Below are 17876 nucleotides of genomic sequence, written 5' to 3' on the forward strand. Positions count from 1 at the left end.
CATTCTCCCAGCGATTTGTTTTACACTATGGGAACCAGCAAGTGATACATGTATAACAGCAATGTGATTGACTTTGCTGCTCTTGTCTAGGCTCAAATTCCTTCATTCAAAGTCTACGTGTTTCAGTGTTCTTCCAGCATAATACAAAACGTTGCCAAGAATCAAGGTACCAAGAGCGTACACAAAATCTTTTCGTATGTGTCTTGAGCCTTGTGGGATTGGGTATTCATTGATCTACTCCACGAGGCTCAGTAAATTCCCAGCAGCTTTATCATTCCTGGTACGTGAACTCTGATTCTTAATTTTGGCCAGCTTGAAGCCTACACCTACTTTGGTCAGTCTTTATGAGCGGTCCAACCGGAAGAGGAGATACCGAAGCTCATACAGCTTTTCTTTTCCTATGAGTTATTGCGCGGGAATTCTTTCTGAAGTGGATAAGTCCATTGAGATTACATTTATGCTTTCATAAGTAAATTTAAAAAGCAATTCGTGATTTAGATGGTTGTTTCATATTAAATACTTATCGAGTTTTCCCTGTTCAAGCAAATTGACTTTGTAAACTGAATCCTGGCTACGCATCTCCTCCGTGATTATTGAAAATTAATATCAGTATGACGAGTCTCAGACGAGCTATTTCGGGCTGAGGGTCTAGGAGATGTACTGTCCTGTGATAAATTATTGTGGGATAGGATGCCCCCTGGTCGGATTTGCTCGAACTGTCGTGTATCCTTGTAAACCCATGTAATTTAATGACCGAAGGTCATCCACCAGAACACTGACACATTGCATGGTCACCTGACTTAACGGGCAGAAATCTTGTTCCCATATTCCGCGCAGACGGAGGTTATCATTCGAGTGTCCGAAATATATTATCTTTTATACTTTTTGTTGATGTAAGGTTGTATGTGGAATGGGAATTCCTGTACACCCATCTAACTAGTGTGATACGGAATTCCTGATGGTGGACAAATCAGTTAATCCTGATGAAACCTACAAGACCTTATGCGCAACACCGTGGCTTACAAACACTTCTCGGTTTGATGATTGTCAGCCCGCTGCACTCGTTCTGATTCGGCCACATTCGACAACACGAACACCCTCACGAACCCCGACGATTAGTATCGTGCTGATGTTCACGTGGCCACGAAAACGATCAACAAAAGCATGCAACTGAGCGATCGGCTGCTACTTGAAAACGTTACGGGTTCAATTTCTGGGACGCAAATTCCAGTCTACACGAAATTACGGAATATGGGTGCAGTTCATGTAAACCTGACGAACTGAAGGAGTGACTGAGGTGTTCCTTAAAATCGGTCACCCAGGCTTCTATGGTTAAATTATTTCCACACAGTTTCTTATTTCATTCGCCCAAAGCTAAGAACGCCAAAACAAGGGTAAATTATTGAAATTTTGTCACGTGGTCTTATTTGGCATCTCCCAAATAAACAAGCCGCATGAAAGTTCATTCATTCACTGATCACATACCTTGAGTGTCTCTTATAAGCTATTGTAGGCTCTTCACGTGTCGGTAAACAAACCCAGACAGTCATCACATGCGACGGATTTGGACTACTTCTGAAGGCCAAATCAGTTTACGCGGAATATAGGCAATCATTCCATTACAAAAGATAACATCAGTCGTATTGTAACGCGCGGTAGTTTCTACTGCCTCTATGGGCGTGTGTATACGCATCTGTTTGTGTGTGTGTTCCATAGATATCTACAACTGCTTCGTGAGTCGGTCGTACAACTAAATTGTCTCATCCGCTGTCCCTTCCTTTTTGTTGAAAATAACAAAGCCATTTCGAAAGGCAACAAATATTGTATTTGTTCACATGTGTGCATCACATGGCCGAAGCCAAACCATATCGATCCGTTTGTTTTCACCAACTGATGACCGTTTGATCCCCTCGAGGTTGTTGGAGGAAAATGGAAAAAAACTTTTTGATGATCTGTGAAGTGAACATGCTTACATGCAGACATGGGCTCAACAGTACCACGACGGTTCGGTTTTTTTCCATTCCGTATATTCCGTCACTATATTCTGATTATGTATCCTGTATGATGTTTTGTCAACTGTGGTTTCATGCACTGTGGTGGCCTATTGGTTAAACCTTGATCCTGTGAAGCCCCAAAACCAACATATCCCGTAGTGTAAGCGATAGATTCAACAGGGTATCCGGGTCGTATCAAAGCAGCTTGCAAATGAGTGTGCTTTTCTAAGATATCGCATATTCACATGTGATGAATCAGGTGCGTCCGGTGGAGTAGTGGGAACACGTTTTCTTCGCCTATCGGATTTCCGGAGTCCGGGCACGGCTGAGAATTTACACTGCTCATGAGCATTACGCAGAGTGAACCCTCATTCTAATGTTTTATCTGGTGATGTGGGCTAATCAGAATGATTGGGGCAGACCAGGGAAAGGATGTCCCCACGGAAGTGCTCTGGATAGCCGCATGACATAACTAACCCAAGGAGAAAGAAATCAAGTAATTAAACAATCTATCTATCTATCTATCTATCTATCTATCTATCTATCTATCTATCTATCTATCTATCTATCTATCTATCTATCTATCTATCTATCTATCTATCTATCTATCTATCTATCTATCTATCTATCTATCTATCTATCTATCTATCTATCTATCTATCTATCTATCTATCTATCTATCTATCTATCTATCTATCTATCTATCTATCTATCTATCTATCTATCTATCTATCTATCTATCTATCTATCTATCTATCTATCTATCTATCTATCTATCTATCTATCTATCTATCTATCTATCTATCTATCTATCTATCTATCTATCTATCTATCTATCTATCTATCTATCTATCTATCTATCTATCTATCTATCTATCTATCTATCTATCTATCTATCTATCTATCTATCTATCTATCTATCTATCTATCTATCTATCTATCTATCTATCTATCTATCTATCTATCTATCTATCTATCTATCTATCTATCTATCTATCTATCTATCTATCTATCTATCTATCTATCTATCTATCTATCTATCTATCTATCTATCTATCTATCTATCTATCTATCTATCTATCTATCTATCTATCTATCTATCTATCTATCTATCTATCTATCTATCTATCTATCTATCTATCTATCTATCTATCTATCTATCTATCTATCTATCTATCTATCTATCTATCTATCTATCTATCTATCTATCTATCTATCTATCTATCTATCTATCTATCTATCTATCTATCTATCTATCTATCTATCTATCTATCTATCTATCTATCTATCTATCTATCTATCTATCTATCTATCTATCTATCTATCTATCTATCTATCTATCTATCTATCTATCTATCTATCTATCTATCTATCTATCTATCTATCTATCTATCTATCTATCTATTATCTAATCTATCTATCTATCTATCTATCTATCTATCTATCTATCTATCTATCTATCTATCTATCTATCTATCTATCTATCTATCTACTATCTATCTATTCATTTTTCTATCTATCTATTTAGTTATTTCAGCGTACTAGTGGAGTTAACGTGACTGCGTCTGAACGAAGTCAGACGTACGAATTTAAAAAGTATGGCAACAGGGACCAAAAGTAGCGTTCTGTGATTGCTTTAGAAAAAGTGTATACTTGTCCTTGGGTTGATGCTTATATGCATACTAACAATGATCTTGTATCGTTTTGAACACCTTTTTCACACCATTCTCAGCTTAGAAGGATAGACATCCTGTTGTCGCAAAAAACGATTGATCATCAAGTGGCCGATGCAGGACCCAACTTGATATGAATAGTCAATTAGCGATTAACAGCTTTTGCGACTTTCACGAGCACTTTACGGCTGGAATTTAAATGCGCGTTTACGACTATAACGCACTGCTACGCCACATCTTGATAGTATCACCTAGATTGGTTGCGAAGCGTTTACAACAAAAATTGGCATGCTGGCGAAAAATTCAGCCACAAGGTTCACAACCTGAGATACAAACTTTCTCCTTCATACCATAGCACATGGCACTGCTGGCTGTCAAATGAAGTGTGCGAGTGTCGCGTGTCGAGGAAATTAGGCTTCTGTGGACTTCACAAATGCACTGGCATATCCAACTTGGATAAGTCTGTGCCAGTGATTCCCAGTGCGAATGTTGTTGCTCTTACGTTAACATTCGTTGTACCATTCATTAACGTACACGCTGTGCTTCCATATATGGTTGCACTGTCTTAGTGTTATCGGGTGACGTGTATAGATTCAACTAGATAGATTCACTTGTATGCGAGTGAACGAATGACTCAAGTTCATCCTGCTACATTTTCTGAGAAGTGAAAATAGGTGTGTGGCTCGAAGACAACGAAAGGTCACCGCTAGCAGGGATAGCAACAAACTTCAGCTTTACTCCCTACATTTTCTAAATCGTAAAATCGAATTCTCTGCAATATGGACTCTAGGCATTCTCAACTGCCTCTATCGACCTAGTTCTCCGAGCATGAAGAGCAATAAAAATGATATATAATTTGCACACTTCCCTTTTTTAATCTGCACGTCCAAAAAATCGAGGGTTCAGTTGATCCGAAGGCGCAGCAACGGTAGACAACACGCAAGCAATCATCGGTTAGTTAGATCAGAAAAACTGTCGTTGTAATTTTTTATTGCGGAGTGAAATAAGTAGGAAGAATCATATGACTCACCTCCAAGTGATGATTGTTCGAATTTATGCAACGAGTTTCACCTTAGAGCTGTTTCCGAAACAGTTGTGATGGAAGCTGCTCATTCGGTCACTTCGGTTAATCCGACAGTGGTCCAATTCTCTCCATTATTATTCAGATACAGCTCATTCACCTCTGACTCATGTGAAGTTACAATGTCCACAATAATGCGTTCTTCAGGATGTTGAAGTAGCCCATCATCTTTTCTTTGTGCATCTTTGTGCACGCTATGTATCAAGTGATTAACGAGTTGGATCATTGGAAATTTCCATACTTTATCTGCACCACTGAGCTTATGGGTCTCCGTTTGAATGGTTGCTTGTTGGTAGCTGCCTCTTTGCGGTTCATCTGGTAACGTCTTTGAGAGTACCTTAGAAACGTGCTGACTGTTCATCATATCTGCTTACTTTCCGACAGACCGCAGCTCTGGTATTCTCAATGACGTTTGGAGCGCTTTGTTACGGCGGGCTAAGAGCTCAGATATTGTTGTGCTTTCCTGGGTAAGAATGCGGAAGTAGGTGGACTTGGCGCTGCTGAGTGGTAGGCGGTCTTCCGGGACTGGAAGTGAGACGCACGGACGGCAGCGAGCGCCTTCTACAGAAGTGAACTGACCACAAATCTTTTCTGTGCAGTACCAGCTTCCGAAACGGCCGAAGTCTCCTGGTCACCTGCAGTTGTTCATCCGGGTTCCAAACCCGCAACGCAGCCCTGGACAGTGAAGCTGGAAGCCCCGACAACTCCGGAAAGTAGTGAATCCCTCAAGCTTCACCAACCTGCTGGCCCCGATTAACTCCCACCCGCTCTGCTTAAAGTTGGGTGTAAAATCCTCAGTCAGTGCTTGTCTAACTGATTTTCCTCTATCTGAGTAAAGGAGATCGTCCCACCGTGGTGACTATCTTCAAGAAAGGGTGTTCGGAATGAGGGTGGCAATAGTAGAGGAATCATTTTGAACCCCGTTGTAAGCAGACTATGCGTGGCTTATCAGCATTTGTCCCACAAAGGTGCGTGAAGACAAGACCTGAGAATGGCAAGCACAATCCAGATCTAGAAACGGCTGTGTGGACCACATCTTCACTTTCCATCCAATGTTAAATTTATGGCATGCATTTAGAAACCCCATGATTTTAGTACCCTTTAACTTCGACCAGTTCGCTCTTTTTAACACACTTTTACTCTATGATTTCATAAATATCGTAGACTGTTTGTATTCCCATGCTTGTGCGTGCTCCAGAATGTACGGGGAGCTTATCAGAAGCTTGCGCACAAGTAGTTGTTTCAGACAAACGTGTCCTCTCCGTTTTCGTTTAATTTCGTTATTGATTAGCTATTAATACGAAAACTGGAAGTTGTCCAGAACCCCGGTCTTCAGATCTCTCCAAGCGAGAACCTTGTGGACCTGGGATATGTAGATGGCATTGTTCTCATTTTTGAAGAAGGGCAGGTAGCATAGGCAGTTCTAGAAAGCTGAGCGAGATCATTCGGTCTTCCGGCATTTACTTCCCACCCACAAAGTGCAAAGTCATAATGCGGGACTTACAAATTTGGACACGCTTCTGAGAATTCACTGACATTGAAAGTTTTGAAACGCTATACGTACCTCGGAAGTTGCATTAGTTCTGATGGTGGTCCGATAGACAAAGTTAGCTCTCGAATCTCGAAGGTCAAAATTACGTTTACCAATTTTTGGCATCCAAAAGACATCTCAACAGGTCTCAAAACTCGCTCATATCAGACCACAGCGCGGGCCGTATTGTTGTTGGGCTGCGAAAATTGGCCACTTCGGTGGGAGTGTCTGCGACATCTTCAGCTCTTCGAATAACGATGTCTCAGAACTATGGTTGAATTCGGCTGGATCTAGCGAATTCTCAATGAAGTGATCAGGGGATGGGTTTTTTGTCAAGTAGACGGTAGCTCACCGAAAGACTGGATCCAATAGTACAAGCCAAGTTGACTGAGTTGTGCGTTGCGCATATCGAGTTATCACCTGCGAAGAGGATTGTTTTTGTGCCAAATTCAGAGTAACGGAAGCCCAGAGGCGGACATAATACGACATGACAGAAGGGAGCGACGGGTGTTACGAAAAGTTTGGACGCTGTTTTTGGTGTTCACCTTCCACATGACCCCCTTGTTTTTGGTTAGAGTTAATAAATGATACGGCGTCCAACAGATGTCAGCGGTGTCCATGCTGTCAGTTTCTATCCAGATTGTCTGACAGGAGATGTAGACACCTGAGATGTTTCTGGTAGCTAGCCTTCCCTTCATTGTCCCGCTCCTCTCTTTTTCCATTATAAAGCTTCATTCAAATAAATTGACTTGTTTATACGGCACTGAAGCACCAGTGATCTCCTCTGGTGTTGCTGTCAGTGGTAATAGTAATAATAGTATTACTGATAATGACCAGATGCGCTTTATAGGCTAGCTTGTCCCGCTTCGACGAGGGCAACATGATTCAGTGGTTAGAGCGCGAATTCGCTGGCCGGAAGAGCTGTGGTTCCAACCCGACCTGTGCATCCTGAATTCACTTATCTAGGCTTCGGCAACCCGGCAGTATCCCAGCCCCCGTGCTTCCTTCGGGTGGCATGACAGCTAGGCACCGAAAGGATGTTACAGCTGAACGATTTCGATTTCACTTCGACGGCAAACCTGAGTTTTTAATAAGCTTCGTTAGGTGGCTGGTGCAACCCTCGCACATGTCAGTCCATATTTTGAACATATGCTGAGAACGTTGTCTACGTACGGTCTTTCTGACGGCTTGTTGACATTTTGGGTTCAAGACTGCCCAATAAATACCTGTTATTGGTGACTTTAGACGGCTTCTCATGGCCATGTCACGAGAAAATTCGGTCTCAAAGCGTTCTGGAATCCTGTATAGATAATTTAAAAGCAGTATTCCCTGTCGAAAAAAAAAACAAAAATACTATAGAATTCATCGGTAAAATTATATTCAACATCCAAAGATGTAATTTTCCTATTTTGGATGCCAAGGTATTGTGATAAATCTGCAAATTCAACGATCTCCTTGGGTTAAAGATAGTGACAATAAGAAAGGACCAGGACACGAAAAGTATGACGTGTTTTAGAATCGAAGACCCATGAGGTTTGCGTAGGACATACATTCTTGTCACAGCAGAAAATAATCAGTGGGTTATATTGCATCACGTATTTGCCTGAATCTTTTTTGATTCAGCCCTTTCAAGTATTCCGCGATAGCCTGCCACATTTCCCGAACAGTTTCAGTTTGCTGTTTAGCGAATAAAAATCTACACGTTTTGAGGATTTTGGACAGTTTAGCCGTCCGGTCGGTGTGATTGATCAGAACACCTGAAGATTTTCTGTTAGGTGGTACAATGAGACGTTTGTTCCTCTGCAACATTCTAAGCCAACGGATCTTCCTCATTGATAAGACATGATTGACTGGCAGTGTTTTGCTTGAACTGAGTATTGACTTTAACCGGTTTACCGTGGCTAAGGATACCAGTTATAAACCTTTATTGATTTATGCAGCTGTGTACTGACTGACATCTGTTCACCGAAAGAACAAATTTACAAAACAAGCCGGGACGATCCGACATTTTCCAAGAAGCTAGGCACTTCGATCGATTGCACGTCGACTACCTAGCATAAGTCGAAGACCGTTTTACATTTTAGATCACAAGCGCGGGCCCCACCATGCGAGTTTTGTGTCCGCCTTGCAGTGCCGCCCCTAGAGCTGTGAATGGAACTACCTGTGATTTTGATGTCAGTTGACGAATATCATAAAAAGAGATTCAGTGAGGATTCAACTGTGCCTCTCGTTAGAAACAATTTGGGGTGCAAATGAGTGCATTGCGCGATACTCTATTTAATTTCATTTTATAGGAAAAACAGCCAGCGAATAATGATCATTACTTGGACAGAACCATCATCAGATATTGTTAGCTAAACATTGAAATACGTATATACATACGTAAGTTGCTTTAACTAAAATTCCCCCTGATTTTCGTTTCAGATGGATTAGTTAGTTGTGAGCCATATATGGGGATATGTAGGTAGGTAAGAACCCACAAATGGATGGAAGCATTTACTGTCTGACTGTTGGACTTCCGTGCTCAATACATCTACCAACACCTCAGTTGACTTTTTAGTTGACTCATCTGAACAACTGGTGAGTGGAAAGAATGAAGCAGTTTAATGGACTCGATCTTTTAAAAGGTATATCCGGAAGTAAAACCAGGATCCGACTCTGGTCGGATGTAGAAACGTCCATTGTTTTGACTGAAGCAAGAATGTTCAAAACTCAAAGTAGGTAACTTGATGCATCAGGAAGATTACTGAGGCGGCTCGCAGTCTCAGGAAGGCCTGTATAATTAGAGGGGACGGTGAAAATTGAAACAAACGAATGGTGTCCTAACTTATCCACATCAGTGACCCAGAAAATGAAGGTTACTCAGTGAGGTTATCACGAAAATATATAGATCCATCATCCATGCTCGCTCACTGTATTGGCAGGGCATCGTGAGAAATAGGTTCTCCGGCCTCATACACCCAAATTAGCGATACGTTTTAAAAGTACTTCACAGTGGCACAGAACATCTGCAAGTCATAAAAACGGCAAGCTTCTACAAGTGTCTCAATTTCTAAGAGTGAGCGTATGTCATCGAGGTGGCCATTCGGAGACCTCTGCGACCAACCTGGTAACAACTGCAGCCCTGCAAGGACTGACTACCACTCCTGAGAAGCTGCGTTGTCGAAAACAAACTGGGTTCGGCTCAAAGTGCGCCTTCCTTGTCGTTATTCTCCAGCAGTTTTTCGAACATCGCTACCCGTAGAGAAAACAGCTGTTTGTTTCGGAGCACTGAAGCCAAATGAACAGTAGTGAGTATCGATTAGTGGGCCTCGGTAACAAGTATAGTGATAAAACTGAATTAGCTCTACTGTCTTATTCACGTTTGAGGTAGTCCAACTAATCGACTGTCGCGTCATGCCCAGAACTACGGACGGAATGAGCAAACCTCAACCTGGAGCCAAAGTATGGAAAGCTTGACAAGTGGGCTTTTCTTGTTGGTTCTGAGAGTTTCGTTTGCGACCCGTGGTTAAAATCTGTTTGTTTTTTTGTTTTTGTTTTTTTTGTGTCGGGTTAGTATGAGTTCGATTCAGAAAAGAAAGTTTCGGACTGAATAATTAACTTACATCTACTAAGGTGAAATGATTGCCATATGAAGTTCTTGTTAATCCAAAATAGTTTCGAAGATACGGCCATGAATATTGGATGGGATTTCCAGTCTAAGGTTCCTTGGTAAGTGCTAGAAAATGGCAAAAACATGGTCTCACTTGCCCTTCACCAAAATGCTCTAGCAAGAGGAGGAGACAGTCGCTTTTATGATACCTCCATATGAATTTTTGACCGTGGAGTTTGCCTGCTTTATTTAAAGTTTATTGAAGTAGCAAATGGTATTAGAGCCTGTGCAAAGGCTCTAACTCTAGGCTTCCTGAGTTCCCCCGGAATGACTTGCACTGTCGGCCATGACACAATCAGTAGGGCCTCATGGTTTGATAGTTGGAAGTAGACTGACACTCAGTTTGTTATCCGTTTGGGTATCACTTTAGGTTCCCTACTGTTCATCTACCAAGGCAAAGTTTCAGCTCAATGTTGAATTCTCGTGAAACCTCAAAATCCCCGAAGAACCACAGGTATCCTTGGTACATGGTCAGCCAGTTACCACTAGACTGCAGCTAGCACAAACGTTTTGCCTAAGTGCTTTGAGCTCTTAAGTCATTGGTGAGAAATGTGTGTGTTTAGGTTGAGACACAGACGAAACTTATGCTTTGGTAACTTTTGGATAATGAATTGTCGGGCTAATATGCTACTGTTAGTGCCATACCAGTAGTAATATAATTATTCGTATGTCACAGCAGTCCCCAGTGGTTCAAGCACCCAATAAACATAAAAACTAAATACACCATACGTGAATGACTACTGAAATGTGAAAATGCATCGATTAGAACGGCTGTTGAAGATTTCAAGGTACAGCCGTCAGACACTTTTACAGACCGGCGAACCGACGAACCTGATTGACGGAACTGCATAGCTGTCGGTAGCAACTGGGTCGATATTACTACTACTACTATTTCTGCTACTGCTGCTACCATGAATGTGCCACTCAGCAAGGCCCTTCGTTCAGAGGGCGCCATACTTACAGAATGGTGGTGAGGCAAACGACCTGACTGACACGTTACGACTAGCGTGTTTTGCAACCAGTCAAATAGTGGGGTTGTACGGAACCTAGTTATTTGCCACAACACCAGAGCGACGTCTGATTGCGAGAAATATGTTCCGGATTTGGGTCAGTCCCGAACTCGACTATGGTTCATTGCGAGTTGAAAACAAGACTGATGGTGGTGGTGATGACGGTGACAATTTTCGTTGATGCATTGCAGTCCCTTAAGTTCTGCCCAGGTGTGTCATCCAAACTAGCAATACATGATCACACTTTGTCCCGATCTTGTGATGGGAAGGCAAATTTTGTTCGTTTCTTGTGTATCGAAAATGTCGGCACCAGGTTATCCTTGAATCGATCTCACTTTCACACCATGTGATTAGCTGTGTGTAAGAAGGCGATAAACTTAACGTAGTCACTGTCTGAATTTTGCTTACTTGACTGGGCTGCTAACAGCCCATTGTGATTAAAGATAGCCTCAGCCATACCTGCGCGGTATTACCAAATCACACTGAGCGACACCGTGTAAGAAATACAACAAGCCTGTCTGATCTAAATCAAGGGTGAATTTTTTATCGGTGGTTGTGAGTCTGTCTGACTCTCCAACTGACAACTATGGAGCTTTGTCTTCCACAAAGGCACATGAAATTATTTGTGCTAAAAGTGCTAGTTGAGAGGGACTCAAACACATGTGAGCGATCTATCGATAGCAGAGATCAGTAATTTTGCGTTTAAACTACCTTCAACTGGTATTTTACATCTCCTATTCAGGCATAGAATATATGTTCACAGACTAACTTTGAAATCTTTGCTGAATGGAAATAAAATTAACGATTCACTTATTGGTTGACCCACTGCGTAACGATCCTTATGGAGTGAGAATTAGGAACTAAGGTTGAAACTAACGCCACTACGTATCTTGCGAATACAAACTTCAGGCCGCCATGGCCATTAGATTATGCAGATTCAAAGCTCACTCTAAGGCTTTCTTAAAGTTTGAAGCACCTAATTTACAAATTACATCCACTGTATAGTCTTCCGGTCATTGTGACTCGAAGATAATTAGGCTAGCCTCTCCTAATTAATTCTTTCCAAAGGTCATCTTACGTGACCAAGAAAACTTCAGTATGGTTCCCCGAAATTTCGCTTGGAATTGATTATTTTGAGTGTCCACGTTTCATCTCACAACAAGAACAGACTCAGGTGTTCTGAAGACGCCAGTCCCCTCTTAATGGTCAGAACGAAAACTCGTGAAATCGACTTCCATATTTGTGTGTATACCTAATATGGCTGGTAGACAACACTAGCTGTCACTTGAAGGCCCCTGGTTTGGGTTGCCCTGCCTGTACTTTGTTGTGTATTGTTATGTAAAACTAAGCTTTACGTGCAGTGCGTTTATTTCTACCACATTTTAGGAAGTTCCGTTGCTGATTAAATTGTATTATTAGACTTATTTTATGAGTACACAGCCTGAGCCCAGGTCAGCTCCTCACGTGGTTTGTTGTTGAAAGTCACTTGTTTGAATGGACAGGTTATCTTTGTCTGTATTTCTCATGTTCATTTTGCATGTATTTTATTATATCATGTCATAATTCGCTGCATTGCTTTTCGTTGCACTGTACTATATTGTATTGTACTGTATTGTATTGCATTACGTTGTATTGTATTGTTCATTTTATATATACACGTCCTAATAACCCTCCTTAACACTGTGGACCATCCGAAGTGCTTAGCCTATAACAATACTAGAGATGTCTCTGTGCGACCGCCTTTGCATGGACGAAACTGTGTGATGGCTTGTACGACCCAACCATATGTGTGTACGGGTCACCAGGTTACCTCAGAATGCACTACATTCGCTGCACCTTTGACAATTACGGGTCATTTGCTGGGTGTGCTGATGGCATCAAAACTGTTCACTTTCCGGGTTTATTCCCCTGAATTTGCATCGGTTACATGCATGCGGTTCATTGCAAATCGTATGAGGCATCGCCCACTGCGCCGGGATTCATCAGAGCCATTCGACGTGACATGGAACTGCGGAAACGGTTTCAAGCCCGTAGAAGCATGGATGATTAGGAAACAATCTGATTATTCGTTGTATGCTATGGGACGATTCTATTGAGGAGGATCCTGTTTAAAATGTTCGATTCGTTAAGAAATAGAGATCTTCCTGACAGAAGATAAAAAACGAACCAGGCTGATAGACTGCACAGTGTTGAATGGTGTCCGTATCTAGCAAGACATCCAAAACATGGAAACCACCTGTTTGGTGCTGACTACAACGCGTCGCAATGGTGAACATTAGTTAGCAATGCAAATTTACGCGAATTTATTTTACCCGCTTAGTTGATCTACTTCCCACTTCTCCTTCACTGACGAAATCCTTGTTAAATGCTGTGCCTGACCAGTAAGAGCACTCCTGGTTTACCTTGACAGGACGCAACATGCACAGACCTGGGAATCCCCACTTTCTGTGTACGGCTAGTGTAACTCCCGAATTGTGTACGGAACCGGCTTTACTGGCTTTCCAAGTAGTCTGACACACGTTTCGGGAACATCTATGTGTATTTTGTCAGACTATTATGTTTCATTACACCGAGCCTGACCCTTGGAGCGAGTCCAAGACAGAGCCCCACATGATTAGCACCATCTGCCAGTGTAGAATTATCCGCGCGGCTAACATTTAACGCCCACCGTATGCATCGGCTTCATACACTACCCGTGAAAGGAGGAAGACATTCGCTGCGGTTTATTAGAAAACAGCAACCAAACAATTACAGGCCATTGGAAAGGAAAGCAAAACTCTCATATGCACCTAGTTTTAAAAAAATGGAATATCTGTCTTTTCCTGAACGCGTCTTCTAGAAATTTTCTGGACATTCATTGACTATCAGGCAAATGTAAATGAGTGCTGCAAAGCTATTCTGTGAATTACGTAATAAATCCCACCTTCCATTAGATCAAGGCGGAGTTACAAGAAACCACACACTACTCGCCTGCCTCATCAGTAGTATTCACCGTCACACCCGTACCATCGAGAATCCAACTGAACTCTAAAAGCTTTTTCGCATATGTATATACGTTTTGAGCTTTGATGATTAATGGAAACTGCCAGGGGGTTTTCTTCAAAAGTTTCGGTGACATATTTGTTCACAGGTCAGCTCAAACTAGTTTGACAAGAGTGAGCTTCCCAATCGGACTACTCTCCTTGTTCGTGGAAGGCAGCACGGTAGTTCCCCTCAGGAGCAGATGCATTTTTCGGGAGATGTCTTGCTTTTGTCAGCTCATTAATAATAGCTCTCACCTTGTAAATCCATCCATCACGATTGACGACTCGACCATCATGCATCAATTTTCAGCGCGATATCTGCGCGTCAGCCAGCACCGACCATCTCAGGTATCTCTAAATGAATTTCCACGCCTCGGAAATCTGTCAGTCTGGCTGGTCTCAATGTTCAGACTGTGATACAAGGAGAACAACAAGCCGCGCTTGCTTCCACACTGGACTCGCTTGACATTGATGCGTGCTGTGTATAGGAAACAAGAGTTCAATATTCAAGCACGGTGTTTGAGCTGACTGCCCCATCACTCTCCACTCGATTCCGGCTGCTCAGCTGTGGCGATCCAGAGGCCGCTACAGCAGGATGTGCAAGGGTCGTTAGTATTCTAAATCACCGGGTAGGAGGACCCCTGACTGATTGCTTATTCACTGATGGTGGCCTTCGAGCGGCTCGTCTGACATCGTCCGTGAAGAAGTCCCACAAGCTGGAAGTCGATCGTTGCCCGTTTGTCGTGTCTGCTTATGTCCCAACTGAATGTAGCTTTGACACCATCAAAGGAAACTTTCATGTCGCTTTGAATGCCATGTTACGGTGGGCTAAATGTCTTTGTGGGGGCCGAAAATTTGAATGTACATTTGAGCAGACTTCACACATCTGAGTCTGATTGGGTAGTCGACTTATTTCGCTCCTCATTCCGCTTCCCAAAATACATTCAGGCTGACTTTTTGCTCGATCACCTTACTCTACTCTGACACGCCCTGGTACACACAACGAGTCTAATCTTATTCAAACTAACCCGCTGGGTGCATATGTGGAGTTTATAAAGCCACAGTTCCACCAGACTGTTCTGTCTACAGTCTACTGTTCCAGTAGACTGGTAGTCACGGCTAGAATATGAACTAACTCATGGTCGTGACCGATTTCAATGTATGAGGACAGAGTACTGTATTACGTCTACGCATGTATCACGATATTTCGAAAATTGTACCAACGGGAACATGAGGCGGTGCTGCAAATTCAGTTGTTTGAAAACACCATAAACGAGGGATTAAGCTGGGTTCCAGGTGAGTCTCCCGTAGAACGAAATTCGTTGGCAAATGAGTTTATTGCGCTAATTTCGTGCAATTCGGGTTCAAGTAGAACATAAGATTGACGGAAACTAGGGGATTCCGCCCAGCTGATAAGCCCCAAGAAGAGCGAAACCGGTCGTGAGCTGCCGAAGAATTTTCAAAAACCAATCTATGCAGATCACTCTGGTTCAGATGGACAATCAGAATCAACCTTCAGTTAGTCGACTCCCAAAGAATCAGGAAAATTCGAATGTGTAGGTTGATTTATTCATACAAACTATCACGAACAGATGGCGAATTGCATGATAATCTGATCTTCACTCTGAAGATGGGACCCTATGCAGCGTGCACTAAGTGGGTGCGCCAGAATCGGGGAGACGTGAGCTAAATGGCCTGTGCACATAAACCAGCCATTCGTACAGTGAAATAAGATTATTGGCGTGATAACTATCATACCCTGTTCTGCTAGCTAGACGGCACCCACCAAATGGTTGTTTAGCCTTTTGCTGGAGGTGGTCCTTGTAAGGGGGTTATCATCTGTTTTATTGAAAGAAACTGAAGAATTTAAAAAGTTCCTAATGAAGGTGGCCTCGTAAGAAGATGACCGTATACTGAAATTAGTGCCGACAAAAAACAGCTGTTCTTCTCTGGAGGTGCGCTCCGGGTCATATTAAGCCATCTTGTGTCTGTTGTGGAGCTGTTCTCAGAGGCAGCCTGGGGTTTCTTGGTTTACTGTATGCAGCCATCTACTCATCCATTAGGACCACACATTCTTGCTATTATGGATTCTTTGGTGGACCGTCCCTTAATTGCCAGGACCACTTGAGAGAACAGTGGGATTTGTCCAATGGACCATGCTGGCTCATGGGCAACTGTAACAAATTTGTCAGGGAACTGCCGGTCAAAGAGTTAACATCTGGTGTCTAAAATACTACTTCGCTGGGCACACAACTGTGCCATCATTCGTGCCATAGAAGGCTTCGCAACCATGACGCAGTTGATCGTTATTCATAAACCAGAATGGACCTGGAATGTGGTCAATAGCGCGCGAATGAACATCTCTAATGGATGGCAACTTGCCTAAAGCGTGTTATGGTCATTGAGCGTCGTTGCCTCTCCCGCATAACAGTAATGTCATCATCAATCCATGGTGGTTCAAATCAAATTCCTCAACTCTCGGACGCGCCAGTTGTGCAACATTAAAATAGAAGAGACTTAAGACACCTTCCCCACATGCCAATGGACCCAGTCATTACAATTTCATCATTCGGCTAATTAGGGTAACCGAGGGCTTGAAAACAACAGACTGATTTCTTTGGTATCCCATCCACTTTGTTGTTTTGTGCATAGAACAGATCGTTCTTATGAGCTCACTTTTCCCTCACTTTCTCCGTAACTTCAGGGTTGAATGTGACTGTACTTCAGACAGAGCGTTTCTTCAACATGGTAAAAGAATGTTTCGTGGTTGTGTGGAACTATCGTGAGGGTAATATCGAAACTGGATGAGGTTCTGTTGGAAGAAGCCGGAGTAGCTTGGTCACCAAGCTGATGACCAATTTTCGTCCAACCGAATGAGGGTTGCAGTAAACTTCATTACGATCTGGTAGTTTTCCCTTGAATTCTCCCAGATTTCCGGTTTAATGAAGTTCTCTTGCTTCCGTCACGCCCTTTGGCCCAAATGTGGCTGGCATACCAATTAAAGACGGAATTCGATGATAATTTGTTCCCAAATTGGAACCCTATAAGAAAATAATGAAAGACTGAAATAACCTCCACTCAGTTTCACTAAGACAGGAAAACATGAATGGTTTATTTGGATAGACTAGATAATGGGAATTTTCGGGGACCTCATTTCTTCCACCCAGTGTTCTGTGGTTAGAAGTCTACCAACTACAATTATGGCTTGCGGTTAGGCTGGTCTTTGTCTGTCTGGCTGTATATTCCAATCAGGTCCTCCAAGTGCCGTTGACTGCGTTGTCATCAGCCAGATTACCTGCATGGACTCTGATTAGGGTACTAGTCTCCCCGCATATAGGCAGTCTCCTTTTCTACTACGTGGTGCCTACATGATGCACTAAATAGCAGGTGCGACCGCATGGACATTGAATGTCGTGGCGGTTTCTAGGACAACTGAAATTTTATAGGAAAACTGACGCCACAGAACTGAATATGTTGCGGTCAGCAGTATGCAACAAGAAGTGACGGATACAAACATGATGCATTTTGCATCCCGCTCAGGCCAACCATTCTGATTTGGTTTCTTAGGGACTATACGTAGACAGCGGCACTATCGTTCAGCCGAGGGTGAGTAGATGGTGTGTGGCAGAGCTATTTTTCCCATAGTCTTCAAAAGAAAACATTTAGGGAATACAGAATGAAGTAATCCGTTTGGTACTCATCTTTCTCGAAGTATGGTTATTTGTATGGGATTGGAAACATGATTTGACGTTTAGCAGAATTTAGCGGATCGATACCATGAGCTTATTAGTGTTCTCTTTTGTTAACAACAAAAACCACTTGGTAAATCAGAAGGCGAGAAAGAGACACTAATAAAACCTGTTTTTAGGGCGTGATGTTACAACTAGGTGCACCTTAATCAAATACAATACA

At 42.4% G+C, this 17876-nt stretch overlaps 1 protein-coding gene across 1 annotated transcript; it reads left to right on the forward strand.

The window, feature by feature from the left end:
* Nucleotides 1–7294: 7294 nt before the first annotated feature.
* On the forward strand, nt 7295–14854 carry T265_14993 (hypothetical protein; the record flags this gene model as incomplete). Its single annotated transcript, XM_009176120.1, is given in 3 exon segments — nt 7295–7407; nt 14353–14446; nt 14453–14854. Coding segments are annotated over 3 exon segments (609 nt in total).
* Between the last annotated feature and the right edge of the window lie 3022 nt (nt 14855–17876).

This window comes from Opisthorchis viverrini (genome assembly GCF_000715545.1).
Source record: "Opisthorchis viverrini unplaced genomic scaffold opera_v5_314, whole genome shotgun sequence".
NCBI lineage: Eukaryota > Metazoa > Platyhelminthes > Trematoda > Opisthorchiida > Opisthorchiidae > Opisthorchis > Opisthorchis viverrini.